The sequence below is a fragment of the Trachemys scripta genome, chromosome 4 (assembly GCF_013100865.1).
Source record: "Trachemys scripta elegans isolate TJP31775 chromosome 4, CAS_Tse_1.0, whole genome shotgun sequence".
Classification (NCBI taxonomy): Eukaryota; Metazoa; Chordata; order Testudines; family Emydidae; genus Trachemys; species Trachemys scripta.
The window spans coordinates 61,312,188-61,326,970 of NC_048301.1; the positions used below are offsets into that span (position 1 = coordinate 61,312,188).

Sequence of the window (14,783 nt, forward strand, 5' to 3'; positions counted from 1 at the left end):
TTTTTACCCTTACAGAAATGCTAACATCACCGTTCACTATCCAAAAATTCCTCCTGAGTCTTGGGTTGCACAACCAGCCCTGTGGGTTTATTTTACAATATATAGCTGTATACCTGTTATAGAGGGTCTCTTAGCCCCAGTCAGCTGAGCTGGTCAGTTACAAAGCAGAGTATATGCTGCAAACTCTTAAAGGTCACCTACAAAGAATTTTGGAAAAAACTCGATTTTTCCCCATTTTTTATGCTGAAAAATTAAAGCCTGGAAAATTTGTTTCTCTCTTCACCCTTTGTGTGCTTCTTACCTTAGCAATATTAGCAAATCTCGTCTTCCCCAGGTTTTTTTTTTGTTTTTTAGGACTTATTGAAAGTCTCAGGAAAGTTTTTTAGGAACCTTTGCTCCTTCAGTTAAGGTGTTAAAAAGTGCTGAATCTTTAAGAAGCTCTTCCTTTATTCAAAAGCTTAGTATTTAACTAAATAGGTGGTAACGATAAAAACCAAGCCCCCAGTTTTACATGCTTAATTAAAATCCCTGCTCCTCAACTTTGTCTTTTCTACCTCCTCTGCTGACATCACTTCATTAGCTCTCCAGTAATGAGTCTTCTGGCCTCACCAGAACCAGGATTTCCTAATAGAAAACAAAGTTTTTAAAATGTCAGGCCTGCTTTCTAGAATCTCATATAGAAGCAAAAATAAGCACTAGCCTCATTTCCCCCCACCCCTTCATTTAAGGTATTTTAACCATCTTTGTTGCTGTGTACATCAAGAGCCACACCTCACCACTCCCAGGATTGGCTCTGACTGCTTTTATGAGACATAAGCACTGGGACGACCCCAAGTAACTTCCAGCCAGCCTCAGCCAGAAGGTGTTTTTATCCTCCCCTGGAAGTAGAAGGTAGCGCTAGTTTTCCCTTTGTCCTCTGATCAGAATTACCAAGCAACATACAGTGCTTGGGTTAGAATGACTTCAACCCCAAAAATGTGATCTGAAATTAAGCCTTATTTTAGATGGATAAGCAGAAGCATCAAGATGACCCTCTTTTTGGAGCACCTTTAAACCTCTGGCAACAACAGTGTGTGTAGAAGGAGTTAAAATATCAAGCCTTGCCCAGTGGTTGACTTGTTTGTTTTTACTTTGTATATTGACCCAACGAAAGACGCCAACACAATAACCAAACCCCTCTCTAACATGTTATTTTGATGAGGATTAAACTGGATTACCATAACTAGCACATTTTGTCCCTGCTTAAAATGGCAATTTACATTTCAATTTCCATTTACTGTACCAATGGGTATTGCAGAAGTGTTCTCTCTCTCTCTGTTGGCAAAGCATTGATTGATCCTTAGCAACCACTCAAAAACTAAAACCAAACACAAAAGCTTTCAAAGACTTTTAAAGAAAACTTAGTGAAAGTTTGCAGCAACCCAAGAAGCAGAAATAATTTTAAACCACCTTCCCCAAACCCAGAATATGCAGCTGCCCAGAAAGATTGGATTTGAAGTAGGTTAAGCAGTGCCCTCTGGTGCTTTGCAGAGGGAATACAGCTACCCAAAGCCTCATAAAATTGAAGCTGTGAAGTTTTGTTACATTTGTGCCACGGCCAATGCCAAGGCATGGTCAAACTTTTTACAGTTACGGTAGAGATGCAGATTGTCAGCATATTCTGTAACACAATGTGGCCTCTAAAGCCATCTGCTGTTTCCCACTTCATGGTTGCTACTTGCAATCCAGATCCCCATAAAAAGATGAAGATGGGCGGGGAGGGAGGGAGCAATCACTGGTGATTTTAGGAACCATTGGAGGCAGAGGAAGCCAAAAAGTAGTCTGATCCACTTTTTGCAACAGGGACCACTGGAAGACTTCAGGCGTGTTTGTGAGTGCACCAATACATGCCATCCAATCTCTTCCACTATCATTCATATGTTGCCTCAGTGGTATCATTTCACTGTACACTGTAAGTGGGGAACCTCTTCCAGTGGGGCAAACGTGATTTGAATTCAAAACACCTAAACGCCTGTTGTTAAAGGCATGAAAGTCAAGCTAGTGCACTAAAAACGGAAGAGCACTTCCATCTCCCTGGACACTCAATAACAGAGTGAAAAGAGGCAATTCTTCAACAACAAAAAACGTCAAAAACAGACTTCAAAGAGAAACTGCAGAACTGGAATTAATTTGCAAACTTGACACCATCAAATTAGGCCTGAATAAAGACTGGGAGTGGCTGGGTCACTACAAAAAATTGTTTTCCCTGTTGATGCTCACACCTTCTTGTCAACTGTTGGGAATGGGCCACATTCACCATGATTGAATTGGCCTCGTTAGCACTGACCCCTCACTTGGTAAGGCAACTCCCATCTTTTCATGTGCTGTATATTTATACCTGCTTACTGTATTTTCAACTCTATGCATCTGATAAAGTGGGTTATAGCCCACGAAAGCTTATGCCAAATAAATGTGTTAGTCTCTAAGGTGCCACAAGGACTCCTCGTTGTTGTTTTTTTAAAGTGGAAAAGGTTTCAGTAAAAGTTTTATCATAGCTAGCACCTTTAAAAGAAAAAAAAAAAAACAATACTGGCTACTTCTTGCATGTCTGGCTTTATAAGCTATTGATTTTCAGCTGTGAAAGACCTCTGATCAGAAACTGCAACCGAAAAAGGATAAGAATAGAGAAAGGATTAAAAAAGAAACACTAGCACTGCCCAGATCCTGCTTGAAATAAAAGAGGGGAAAACTGCTGCAGGAGAATCTGAGATTTTTACCCTTCTGGGGACTTGGGACTGGGAAGAGAGGTGTACAACCTTTCACGCATAGGTCACTAGTTCAAATTCAGTCCAGGCTGGCAGCAAGTTACAAAGTCATTACCATCTCACAGCAGCTCAGTGGCCTACACAAAACGTGTTAGTTGCCTGCAAGGGAATGGATTGTTCAGAGCAGTAGGCATGGGCTCCAGTGTGACTGCTCATGGTAGTAAGTGCTGTGCCTGGCAATGGGCTCCGTTATTTTTGTCACGACACTGCTAGCCCTGGTAGCTAAGGTTAAAATATAGGATTAGGACAGGGAGGCTAGTCAAGGGTTGGGAGTTTTATTATTAAACATACTGATCCTTTAGCCTAGTAACTTCCACTTTAAGCCTTTCACCAAAAGACAATCAATGTGCATTCTAGTCAAACAATCAGATACTTATTTTTTCTTATGGGGAGTGGTAGAAGCTGCTAAACATCCTGTCCTGCAGAGAGATAATTTTGTTAAATCTAGTAAGATTAAAAAATAAGGGGAGAAAAAGCATCTCTCAGCCCATACAAGAGAGCGCCATGGGAGAATCTGCGCAGAGCCCAGGTTTCTAGCATAGCTTCCTTCGAGGTTTGACACAGTACAACTGGGTGGCTAACTGAGTGCACGCAGCACTTTCTGAGAGAGACTGCTGGAGAAAAGGACACTTCACCAGAACCAGCTTCTTCCTTCCCTCACAATGCCAGTGAATAGAAAAAACCCTGCAAAGCTCAGGATCCAGAAAAGCGAGGGAGAGGCTAGCGCTCAGAAAGTGGGGCTGGCCATGGAAATCACATTAAGAAAATGAGACTTCCATCAGAAAGGACTGAACTTTATTTCACTTCATTTAGTTTATTAATTCAGTCTGCACTCACATTCCACTTCACAGGCATGTTTGTTCGCGCTCTCCAGCCCCAAGAAGCAGCAAGTCAGAATCCAAAAGGATGTTCCAGCACTAGACATACCTAGGCTACGTGCAGGTCAACCACATCCTGAGAAGCCATGTGATGTGCCACAGTGCTGAAGGGGTTTATTTGCCTTTCCCTTTGCCAATATGGCCAGGATGCCCAGGCAACACTGCACCCCATGGAGTTCACTTAAATTTTTTCATCAGCTTGTCTAAAATGACCTTTCCTGGCCCTCAGTCCTTCTGTAGCTGAGGTGCTTCACTCTGGGTCTGACATCTGCATGTTCTCCTTGGGCTCTTTCTTGGTCACCATTTGCAGGTACTTCAGTCGAATGGGAGGGAGCTGCTCATAAAGGTCAACGCCCATCGGGCTCTCTGGGTTGGGCACTTTGTAGTAGAGAAGATGCTTTTTCAATACCTGAAGAAAAAAGCAGCCATTAAGTGTGGTGGGAGCAAGTGAGAATCTAAAATTCTACCCACTCACCACAGCTAGAAGCCCAGATGTAACTACTACCCCACACCCAACACAAGAGAAAAATCTGTGGGGTGTTAGCTCTCTCTGAGGAAGATTCACTTCCTTCCTCTATGCTCTATTTGCCTGAAGTTACCCCATTTGCATACAACCACCATGCCCACCCCACGTCCTTGCTCTCGTCAGCACTCAGAGATGGGGTCTGACTGAGACGCAGGGAGCCCACCTTAGACAATGGGTACTAACAATGTATATATTTATCATTTGTGTAATAAAAAATATAGCACCACAAACTGGCAAGGTGCTTCATGACAAGTCGGGTTGAGAAAGAAGAGGTTTTGTTTCTTTGAAAAGATGACTTCTGGTAAGGGGGAAGAACATGTGAACTTATTTTATACTTTTTTTTTTTTTTTTTTTTTTTAAAGTCTAGTTTAGAAGATTAGCAGAGGAGAGTGGGCCACGAAACCCATGCTGGCCCCCTGCTCGTGGCTGAGCTAGAATGGAACCTCCCCCCAGATCTCGAGGTATCCAGATAGAACAGTGCTCAAGCCAGTTTCATGGAACGAGGGAAAAGGAAACCCATCTCACTCCCAAAAGGCAGCTATGCCGTTCATTCATTTGTAGGGGGGTCAGTATAGTGCTGTCAGAGCTCAGGTTTAGGCATTAGAAGCCAAAATCCTGTCACTAAATTTTCACTTGCTCAAGACAGCAGTGACTCATATTTAATCTACCAAGGGTGGATAAATGGGGAGTCCAATAGCTAAAGCTGAATCTATGTTGATTCAACACCAGTATAATTCTGCTCCGAGTACAACAGTTGGGTGCTGAGGAGCCTACCTCATCCACCAACAGCCAGGTCTTCCGCAGCATGCTTTTCCGAGCAGTATCAGCCTCCTGGGAGCAAAACAGAGATCTCAGCTCAACGCAGCAAAGCCTGATGTGTTCAGATTTTTCCTTCAGACGGTGCAGCACTCCTGAGGGAGTTCTGCCTATTGCTATGCTGCATCAGACAACAATTTGTTCTAGAACAGAACAGCTGAATATGCAGTAGCTGTGACCCCACCCCCACCCCACCCCTCCTCTTCTTCCCCAAGCCAGGAAGATTTTGGAGGCAGTGGGGTCAATAGGGTTGCTCTCAAATTGCCACAGCTGAAACTCTACTCTTGCCTCTTGGTATTTCAACTCTCAGGCCTCATGCATTATAAAATGGAGAGGAGCAATCTAGTGCATAGAGCAAGGGACCAGGAGCATGGACTGCACAACTCCTAGCCCGGTAGCTGAACCCCAAGATTATCCATGACATACCTGTGTTGTGCTATCCTGAGAGAAAATGAAGCTATTCACATGAGCCACAGCCACAGCATAAAGAACAGGGCACCAGGTATGACGCAGCGCACCAGTGACCAGTGTTTGGAAATACAGTCTCAAGAGGTTCAGGTTGTCCTCGGGAGGCAAGGTGTATCGCTCCAGCGGCACAGGAAACTGCAATAAAGCCAAAACACCACCATCACCCTTCCCGAAGGGTTTGTGTCACGGACCGACAGGACAAGCTCCTCTGCAGAGCGTCCTCAAATACCTCCTCTGCTTACAGACAAAACAGTCAGATTCCAAGAAGAGAAAGGGCCATTGTGATCATTTAGTCGGACCTTGTGTCTAAAATGGGCCATAGAACTTCCCCAAAATAATTCCTAGAGCAGATCTTTTAGAAAAACATCCAGTCTTGATTTAAAAATTGCCAGAGATGGAGAATCCAGCACAATTCCAGTTGTTGCAATGGTTAATTACCTTCACTGTTAAAAATGTATCCTTTATAGCCAGCCTGAATTGATTAGCTTCAAGTTCTAGCTATTGGATCATGTTATACCTTTGTCTGCTAGACTGAAGAACATTCTATTGGATACAAAATTTTGGTTGCCTTTATGCTTGTAGGTAGTGAATGAAACAGTGAGGAGCTGGCAGGTGAAGCACATTCAAGTTATGAAGGAGAGTCACTCTAGCATCACTGCATCCCGCTAATGTGACAGTGAGATTAATACATTGATATATGCATCTAAACAGAAAGGGGCAAGCAGACAATGGGGCAGAGTCTACACTACTGTTGGAAGCTTCACCTTTGCATTTCCTGACTTAACTGTCCACCTTAAAAAAGCATTAACAAAGCTTTTTGACCTAACTTCCTAGGGTCTTCGAAAATATAATTTTCAGCTGATTTTCCTCAAGTATGCAGTGTTAGGAGGATCATCTCTGTTAAATCAATTCCAATTACTTTTTAAAATCAAGTAAAGGCAACAGTCCTCACTGACAAAAGGATGTCCGTGCCAAGTTTCAAGCTTCAGTCTTTGTTGTAGCAACAGTGTCATTGGAATTTTTCCACCACCTCTCCTATAACTTAAAAAAAGGAGGGATTTTGTTCAAACTTTCCAAAACAAAATTAATTTTCGAGCAGTGACAAAGCATGGAAAATATCAACCTAAATATTTAATGCTCCATAAAAGCATGAGCATGTGAAAACAAGGGATCAGAATTGAATTTTTTCTGTAACCTTTGCTAGTCAGAAGCCCCTGTATTCCATAGTTTTGTGGCTGTGGAATCCACGCCAGACCAAAGCAGTGTGCTCCAAAATTAAAGCCTCCATTTAAAAGGGACAACAACTGAAATGCCAACATGTTGCTATTGTACTCCTAATCATTTTATTAAAAAGAACCAGCGTGTGAGCTCAGGCCACAATCCTAACACCTTTCCAGCTCCTGCCCGTTGCTGTAAGCCCCAAATGATCCCTACCTAGTGGCTAAAACCTCCAGCAGCCCTCAATAAACTTAATCATAGAAGCGGAGTTGTCAATAAAAAAAAAAAATCTTTGGCATATAATATACCGAAGGTATGGGGAGAGTGTAAAATACACTGAAATTAATACAGATTCTATTGTATTAATTAATACAACCTTCTATGCAGGTTTCCCACTGAATTCAGTACAAACCTCTGATTTGGTTATTTAACTGAAGCTGCTGCAGAATTTCCAGCACTCCAGCAACAGAGTGCCACAGAATCCAGGAACCACCCCTCCATCCACCTTGAGGTTCAGTTCAGTTTGGCAGAGAATACCGAGGACCTTGACTACAGCAGGCACTACTGGCAACTGCTACAATAGCCCTGAACTGACGGAATATCACCTTCAGTCCACGTAACATTTAATGTTCTACATATTGGATTTCTTCAGCAGGAACAAAGAACTTGCCAACTAAGAAAGTACAACTGCCCCACAGGAAAGAGACAACTAGAATGCCCAATGCAGAAAGGGAAGAATAATGACAGTGACAACATCCCAGTTTTGGGAATAAAGTGACTGCCAAGTAGTGTGCCTAGAGGTTACCTGTTTGAGTGGCACTCCCAGGGCTCTCAAGGTGCTCACATGCTCCCCAAAAACTGCCAGCCGCAGCTGAATGCTGAACCGCCTCTGCAAAGGAAGGAGAACAAAGGCTCCAAAAAGGGGGTCACCAAAGGAGACTCCTTCAAACTGCTCCAGAACACTTATATAGAGGTCATGGAATGATGCCAAGCCAGGGAGAGGGGCATCCAATTCCAGGGAGTCCAGGACTTTGGGTTGGCAATAGAGAGCAAGAAGGGCAGCTGTGTAGCAATGAACAGGTCCTTCCAAGAACAGGTCACCGCCTGTGAGGAACACACACATAAGCCGTGCCAGTTTGGCAGCAGCTGGGATGTTCTGAAGTACTCTGGCACGCCACGTTTCCAGGAGCAGGACCCACTGCAGGTTCCGGGTCACAGTGTTCACTAGATCAGGTGGAAGAGTGTTCAGTACAGCCCCCCGTGTCTCTGCACTGGTCACTTTGTTGTAGAGGCTGATAAGAGGAAGGAATGGCCAGTCAGAAGGTAGGATGGGCCCTTTGACTTCAGGAAGCAGCAACGATTGGACGAGGTAAGTTCTTCCTTGGTAGGCTACCTGGGAACGAGCAAGAGCAGGCTCCAAGTGAACAAACTGAGAGAGGTAACAGGCACGAATGAAAGGGAGATGCTGGTATGATTCTCCCAGCAACACACCGCGGCGGGGTTTGGGGAAACCTGCGGCCACTGAGCCAGGCTGTACCAGCTTTGTGCTTGTGCCCAGATGTAGGATATCAGAGAAATCAGCTGCTTCTGGCCCTCCAGTTTTCCCTTCTCTGTAAAATAAAGACAAACATAAGAAATATTGGTACTTAACCCCTGCTCGTGCACAAACAAAATTAGACTGTGCGCCTCTATATTTCCTTTCCAAAGTCAGGAACAATGGAGTACCCATCGTCACTGAACCCATCTATGGCTCCCAGCTAGCATGACATGACACTTCTGGCATTCCAGATGCCATTGGCAGGTCGCTGCTGTGAGGAAGATCACGCGCTCTCAGCTGGCAAGAGCACAGCCCATTGCCAAAAAGAAACACACACACCGGTAGAGTTCTTGCTACTCTTAAGGGAAGCAATGATCTTTGGAAACTCGCAGTGCCGGATGAAGTGCCAGCAGGTGTTATCTGTCTAGGTAGATAACAAGCTTGGCTCCGCAGTGCTGTCAGGGCACTGATGTGAGAAAACACACACTGCAGGAGCCCCATTTGCATTGACAGGGCAATACTCACTCTGCTGGTTTTGCAGCTGGCTTTGATAAGGGATTGAGAGAGAGATATGGTTTAGTGTTTAGACTACAGGACAGAGAAATCAACCCTCCCAAGATCTAATCTCAGCTCAGTCACTGATTCCAACTACAGCTTCCTTATCTGTTAGATGGAGACTACTGGGAAGGCTGTTGTGGAGGATTAGATCATGTTTGTAAAGCACTTTGAACACGAAAAGAATTGGAGAAGTCCGAAGTATTTTTAAGGTGGGTTCATCCAGCCTCTTCCAGGGATGTACCATTGCTCCACGGCAAGCTACAAGGAGACGCTCAGAAGCAATACACGGCCCAACTGTCCCCATTGCCAAACACTGAAAGCCTCACATCTGACACGCTCAGTCTCCACTAGTTTGAGGTAGAAAATATCTGTGGTTACCGCTTAAACCTTCAGCTTTACCACACTGGAGCAAACTGTGCAGGTAGCTAAACGTTAAGGGTGAAAGGGAGATTTAGAAAGGTCTTTCAATGGGGGGCAGAGAACAGTAGTGGGCAAGATTTCCATCTGCTTCACAGATCTTACCAAATCTTGACTCAGCATTGGTGCTTCGCTGCTATCAGGAAGGTGAGACCACTAGATGGGGATGGAAGGACAGCTGCCACTAAGAAGAGGGGGAAAGCAAACCGTCGTGTCTCTCTCATTACCAGTGTGCTGGAGAGAAACCTGAAAGTCATGCCTCCAACCTTCACCAACAGGTCCCATTGCAGAGGAACGCACAACGGTGTCTGTCTTCACTCAGGCCATACATGTCTATACTGCAATTCGACATCCGGGGCTACTTCCTTCCAGCTGACTTGGGCTCGTGGGGCTCAGGCTAAGGCTGTTTAACTATGGAGTAGACGTTTGGGCTTGGGCTGTAGCCCAAGCTCCGGGACCTTCCCACCTAGAGGCTGGGTGCCAGCCCAAGCCTGAATGTGTACACTGCAATTCAACAGCCCCATAGCCGGAGTCAGTTGGCACGGGCTGTGGGTTTTTAATTGCAGTGTAGTCACACCCATAAACGAGAAAATTATAACTACGATCGAATGTAAGAATCCATTTTTTCCCTTCTTTTCCAAGAGATTTCCCACATCCCAACTACAGGCACGGAATGAGGTTCTTAAGGGGAAAAAATGCAAAGCTTACGGAATGAATTCTGGATTAAAGGCGAGACCCAAAAGGAGCTCATGAGCCAGATGCTCACTCCCTGGCAACAGACGGCTTAACAATGCCATGGCAACACAGTGATGGAGCGAGGCGTGCTGAGCGTAATCCGGACAAATGCCTGCCTGCACAGGAAACAAAAACCCAACAGATGAGAACATTGCAGAGTGTCTCAAGGATAAGTCAGAGGGGCAGTTAGCTGGCCTGGGGGCATCAGTGGAACATCAGTTAGATGTTGAGTCAGAGCATGGGAACAGCCAGTTTTCATATGGAGATAGTTTTCCTTCCCTTTTTGTCTTGGGCCTTTAGGTAGTGTTTCTGTACATTAATAAAACAGCCTCTGTGTTCAAGTCCAGAGGCAGCTGACTTTCAATAGTGGGTGAAAGGATTCCTGCAGTTACAGTCTGCAAAGTGATTTGGGATCTAAGGCTCTGTATAAGTAACTGTAAAATTATGATAGTTTTGGCTAGTAGGTGAGTTGGGCCGTCAGAGGCAAGACAAAGACCAGCTGATTCAAAAATTAGTTGCCTGCCTGGTATGTTAGCTGGTAAGGGAGCCAAGGGTGAGGCTAGTTGTCGGGGTAAGAATGATTAAGGTGCTGGGGGGTTACCATTTTCTGAGCCAATGCTAGCACAAAGTATTGCAGATGGTATTCATGCCGCAGGATCCAGGCAGATGAAGGGGTTATGGAGGGTGGTCTGGTGGGCCAGCTCTGGAGCAGGTAGTCCTTCAGACCTTTGAAGTCTAGCACAGAGGTGTACTGTAGAACCAGAAATGGAGGCAAATACCATCAGCCACACCCCACTCAGGGAGAGAATCCTCTCCTGTATCTGTCCCTTCATCCCCCACAGAGAATAGCCATAGGGGTATTCATACGCACTCAGACGACCTGATGAAACCTCCCTCCTCTCCACTGCAGTAAGATGCTCTACTTCAGAGATTCCCAGTCTTTTGACTTCTTTACCTTGCATACCTTCTTTACCAATCACAACCAGGCCTCCTTGTATGAACATCAGAATCGTCTGTACCAGATCCCACAGTGCTTCAAAAGAAGGCACATGGGGAAAATCAGCACAATGGTTTACATAGCTTCTGTTGTTATATGAGGAGGATGCAGCTGCAAAGTCACTTTAGCAGAGGACCAGAAAGCAGATTTGAGGTGGGCCTGTACCATCATTTTCTCTCCAGCAAAGTAGAGTATGGTTTGGGGGATTTCTGTCATCGCTGGCTCACATGCATTTGAATTTACTCACTGCCACTATCTTTTCATTCACAGAAATCAGAGTTAGAAGAAACCTATTAGGTCACACAGTTCATCCCCAGGGAGCTAATATAGAGTAAATCTCAACACAATATATTCTCCAGTGCTTTAGGCTACTTTTAGATGTCTCTGGCCATGATCTTCTGCTTCTTTAAGGAGATTATTCCACAATGTAGTGGCTCAGCTGGAAGAAAGGATGGGTATCAAGAAAACCTAAGTGTCTCTTTCTTTAATTTCTTCCCTTATTCCAGTTATATCTCCTTTGACAACCCTAAACAATTATTCTCTACCCCTACTCCATGGTGTTTAGATTATTCAAATATTCAGGTATATCCTGCACCTTAGCCATCACTTAGCTGAACTATAAATGTTTATCTGTTCTGATCTTTTCCTATAAATCAGTCCTTTGAGCACTGTGATCATTTTTTCGCTAAGTTATTTCCAGCATCTCTAAGTCCTTCGGGTACTGAGTAGCCCACGACTGAACACGCTATTTGAGGTGTCATCTCACAGGATCTGAATAGAGAGGAGACTCCTTGCCACCAACTACTTTGTTTTCTCTTCAGCAAAAAGAAACTATTGTTCTGCATAAGTTACCCTACACTATTACCTTTGAATCATGTGTGCAGTTCCTATCCCCTTGCTGGGCTATCACTCATGCAGCATTCATAGCCAGAAGCCAACACTCACCTTGCTGACCAGCCCTTTATGGATATGGGTGACGTTGTTGATGAGGAAGAGGAGGGCAGTGAGGAAGGGGAAGGGTGACTTGGAGCCAACTAAACTCATCTGCGGTTTCCCTCCAGTGCAACTCAAAGACACAATGCTGGGGACAGACTCTGGTGCTGGGGAACAGGACAGGGGATTGCATAGAGCAGAGCACGGCCTGTGTGAAGAGAGACATGGAGATCAGGTCATGGGCACTCATTTCACTGACAGCTTTGGTAGTAAGTTGCAGATAGAATCCCACATCTCAGAAACACCCATACAATAAACTGTAGCCAAATGGAGTATCCGAGGGATTGCGTGCATGTACAATACCCAGCAATATGGGGCATTAATTGGCGCTGTTAGGCAGTACTGCAATACCAAATAATGTAACATGTTGGTTCTAATGGATTCCAATTGTCAAAGTTAGACTCAGGACTCAGTTTGTCAGACCACTCTGTTTTATTAGCACAGCGCTCTGCTAATACATTCAGATAATGTGAGCCTCCATGCAAGATTCAAACAGTCTTATTTATACAGATAAAAGGGTGTAAACTAAACAAAGGGACAGAGAGAGCAAAATTGTAAAATATGCATGGAGCACAATATGCATAACCTGCTTCCTTGTTAACTCTTATCAATCTAAGACTAATGCTTCACCAATTGCCCTTAAGTGGCAAGTTAAGCAGTTAATGTCTGCTTTCCTGCCCCCCTGGCTTGCAGCATTTCTCATTTCTACTTAAAGGTACATACAGCATTCTTTAATTCATTCTATTTCTTTAATATAATTAATTTCACTTTCACACAATCTTTTGCTGAACTGTTCACAGAGTCCAGGAACACTGAGCACAAAACCCCATCTCTTATGTTGTGCATTCAGAACTACTAGCCATAGATACCCAAAAAGACTAACATTTTTCCAGAGGTAAGCGTGACCCAAATTGTCAAAAAAAATGCTACCCACAAAGACTGAGGAAGCCAGCCCCTACCTAGAACACAGGAATTGGAAAATATGCTGGATTTTTCAGAGTGCCTCCTCACACATCTCTGGTGTGCGAGAAGTGAGCGCTTCAGCATTCTCTCATCCCTTTAAATAAATCTTCATCTGTAGAATTTTGTTTAAGAAGGCTGTTTGCACATCACCCACCTTCCAAACTGATGGATCACAAGGGCACATTCATGACACAGAATTGCTAAGCTCAGCACTTTCAGCAGAGTAGGAATTTGTAACGCTCTTAAAACTACATTTTTCACATATTCAAGGCACATGCTAGGGGGTTTCTTTATTTTTATAAGAAATGTTCTCAGTCACACAACTGCGCCTCTCCCTGCACTGCTGCTCAAACAGGTCAGAAATGGGACTGCACCTAACTTCTCAAGCTGTAGCAGCAGTCTGGCTTGGAGTGGTTTTACCTGAGCAGATCCCACATTCTGTGCATGGCAGGCTGGCTGAGGAGAGGCAGCAGAACCTCAGATGTCAAACGCTCCACTTCCTCCAGGCAGTCAACTGGATTTAGTGATGGCTGCATAAATCATTGAAAAAAAGGCATGTCTGAAGACATTCTAATGACGTGAACAAACTATTCTTGGGGAAGAGACAGCTGGATTTATCTCCCCCCCCCCCCCCCGCTTTTGTTTAAAATAGCTCTTTGCCCTATACACACAGATTTTTGCTTCGCGATGATACCATGGGTTACAGTAAGTTGCTACAGGTGGATAAGCCTCCCACTACACCAATGAGACCCCAACGTGCTGACCTTTCCATTAAACACACAGATACAAAATTGTGTTGTCTGTTTCAGGCCTGAAGGACTGCAAGACAACACAAGAGCTAATGTAACGGCCTTGCTATTTAAAGGTGGGTAGCTCTAGTGCAGTGTTATCAAAGACTTCAAGAGAATCAGCAGCACACAAGGAGATCAGTTTAGCCACGGAGGCTGAATAGTTCCCAGTATGGCCAAACATCATCCTAGATGAGCAATACACATGATAACATTTTACACTCCCAATGCAGGGCCTTTAGGGGACCTTTCCATTTCTCCTGCCCTCAATAAGGAACACTTGAGATTAAAGAAGCATTGCAGAGAATTTTGCATCTCCTTCACCTCACCAGAATGCAGTCACCCCACAAAGAACAAACTAAATCCCTCTCAAGAAAGAGACTTCAGCTGATTATTCAGTGAAGTGGAGATGCACACCTCAGTTCTGCGCCTTCTAATGGGCATGGCACAAGGAAGCCATGATAGTCACCACTGTATGATTGCTACTGAGACAGATATGACAATATCCTTCAATATCTCAGACAAACCTTATGGAATTAAGTATTTGAAGAGTCCATTGTATTAAAAATGCAAATATTTTTGTACTATTGTGGACTATATAGAACTTCTTAAGGAGGAACACAGGATTCATGCAATTTCTGGGAAGTACTGGGGACTTCAAAGGACTTTTGGGGACAATACGCGTGAAGTGGATTGCCTAGAAAACACTTGGGGTCAGGGGAATGCAAACGATCCACCTTGAAATCCATCCTTTTGAAGCTGCACCTTGAGCAGAAAACCATTGTTTAGCTGATTACCTATTCATGGTCTCTTCAAAGGCCCAAACCAGATAACTGAGTAACTCTCAGAGTCATGAGGGTTCTTATTCTGAGCAAAGGGTCTTATGAACTTGAAGCTATAGGAAAACTCCTGCACAGGGGTTTGAAGCATTGTTGACCTGTCAGAGGCCTTGTTGTTGGAGTGATCTCTGGTAAGCTTGTTAGCCATGCGTATAGGTTCTTTTATTGTTTTCTGTATGTTTTCTCCGTAATGCTTTTACCTTAAGAGTAAAATGTGCTTGCTTATACAGAGCCTGTGTGGTAATT

At 44.2% G+C, this 14,783-nt stretch overlaps 1 protein-coding gene across 3 annotated transcripts in view; it reads right to left on the bottom strand.

The window, feature by feature from the left end:
- Window positions 1-429: 429 nt before the first annotated feature.
- The window catches only part of RPAP1 (RNA polymerase II associated protein 1), a 53,965-nt gene continuing 39,611 nt past the window's right edge, over window positions 430-14,783 (bottom strand). For 2 of the 3 annotated variants that reach the window (XM_034769121.1, XM_034769119.1), the window contains exons 18-25: window positions 13,331-13,440; window positions 11,900-12,095; window positions 10,559-10,708; window positions 9,931-10,073; window positions 7,516-8,320; window positions 5,451-5,627; window positions 4,983-5,039; window positions 3,583-4,091 (exon numbers count right to left, since the gene is read on the bottom strand). In XM_034769121.1, coding sequence (XP_034625012.1) covers window positions 3,933-4,091; window positions 4,983-5,039; window positions 5,451-5,627; window positions 7,516-8,320; window positions 9,931-10,073; window positions 10,559-10,708; window positions 11,900-12,095; window positions 13,331-13,440 — 1,797 coding nt within the window. In that variant the 3' untranslated portion in view covers window positions 3,583-3,932. Of the gene's footprint in view, window positions 625-3,582; window positions 4,092-4,982; window positions 5,040-5,450; window positions 5,628-7,515; window positions 8,321-9,930; window positions 10,074-10,558; window positions 10,709-11,899; window positions 12,096-13,330; window positions 13,441-14,783 lie in introns of those variants that run through there. The other variant, XR_004645541.1, reaches the window with a different exon arrangement.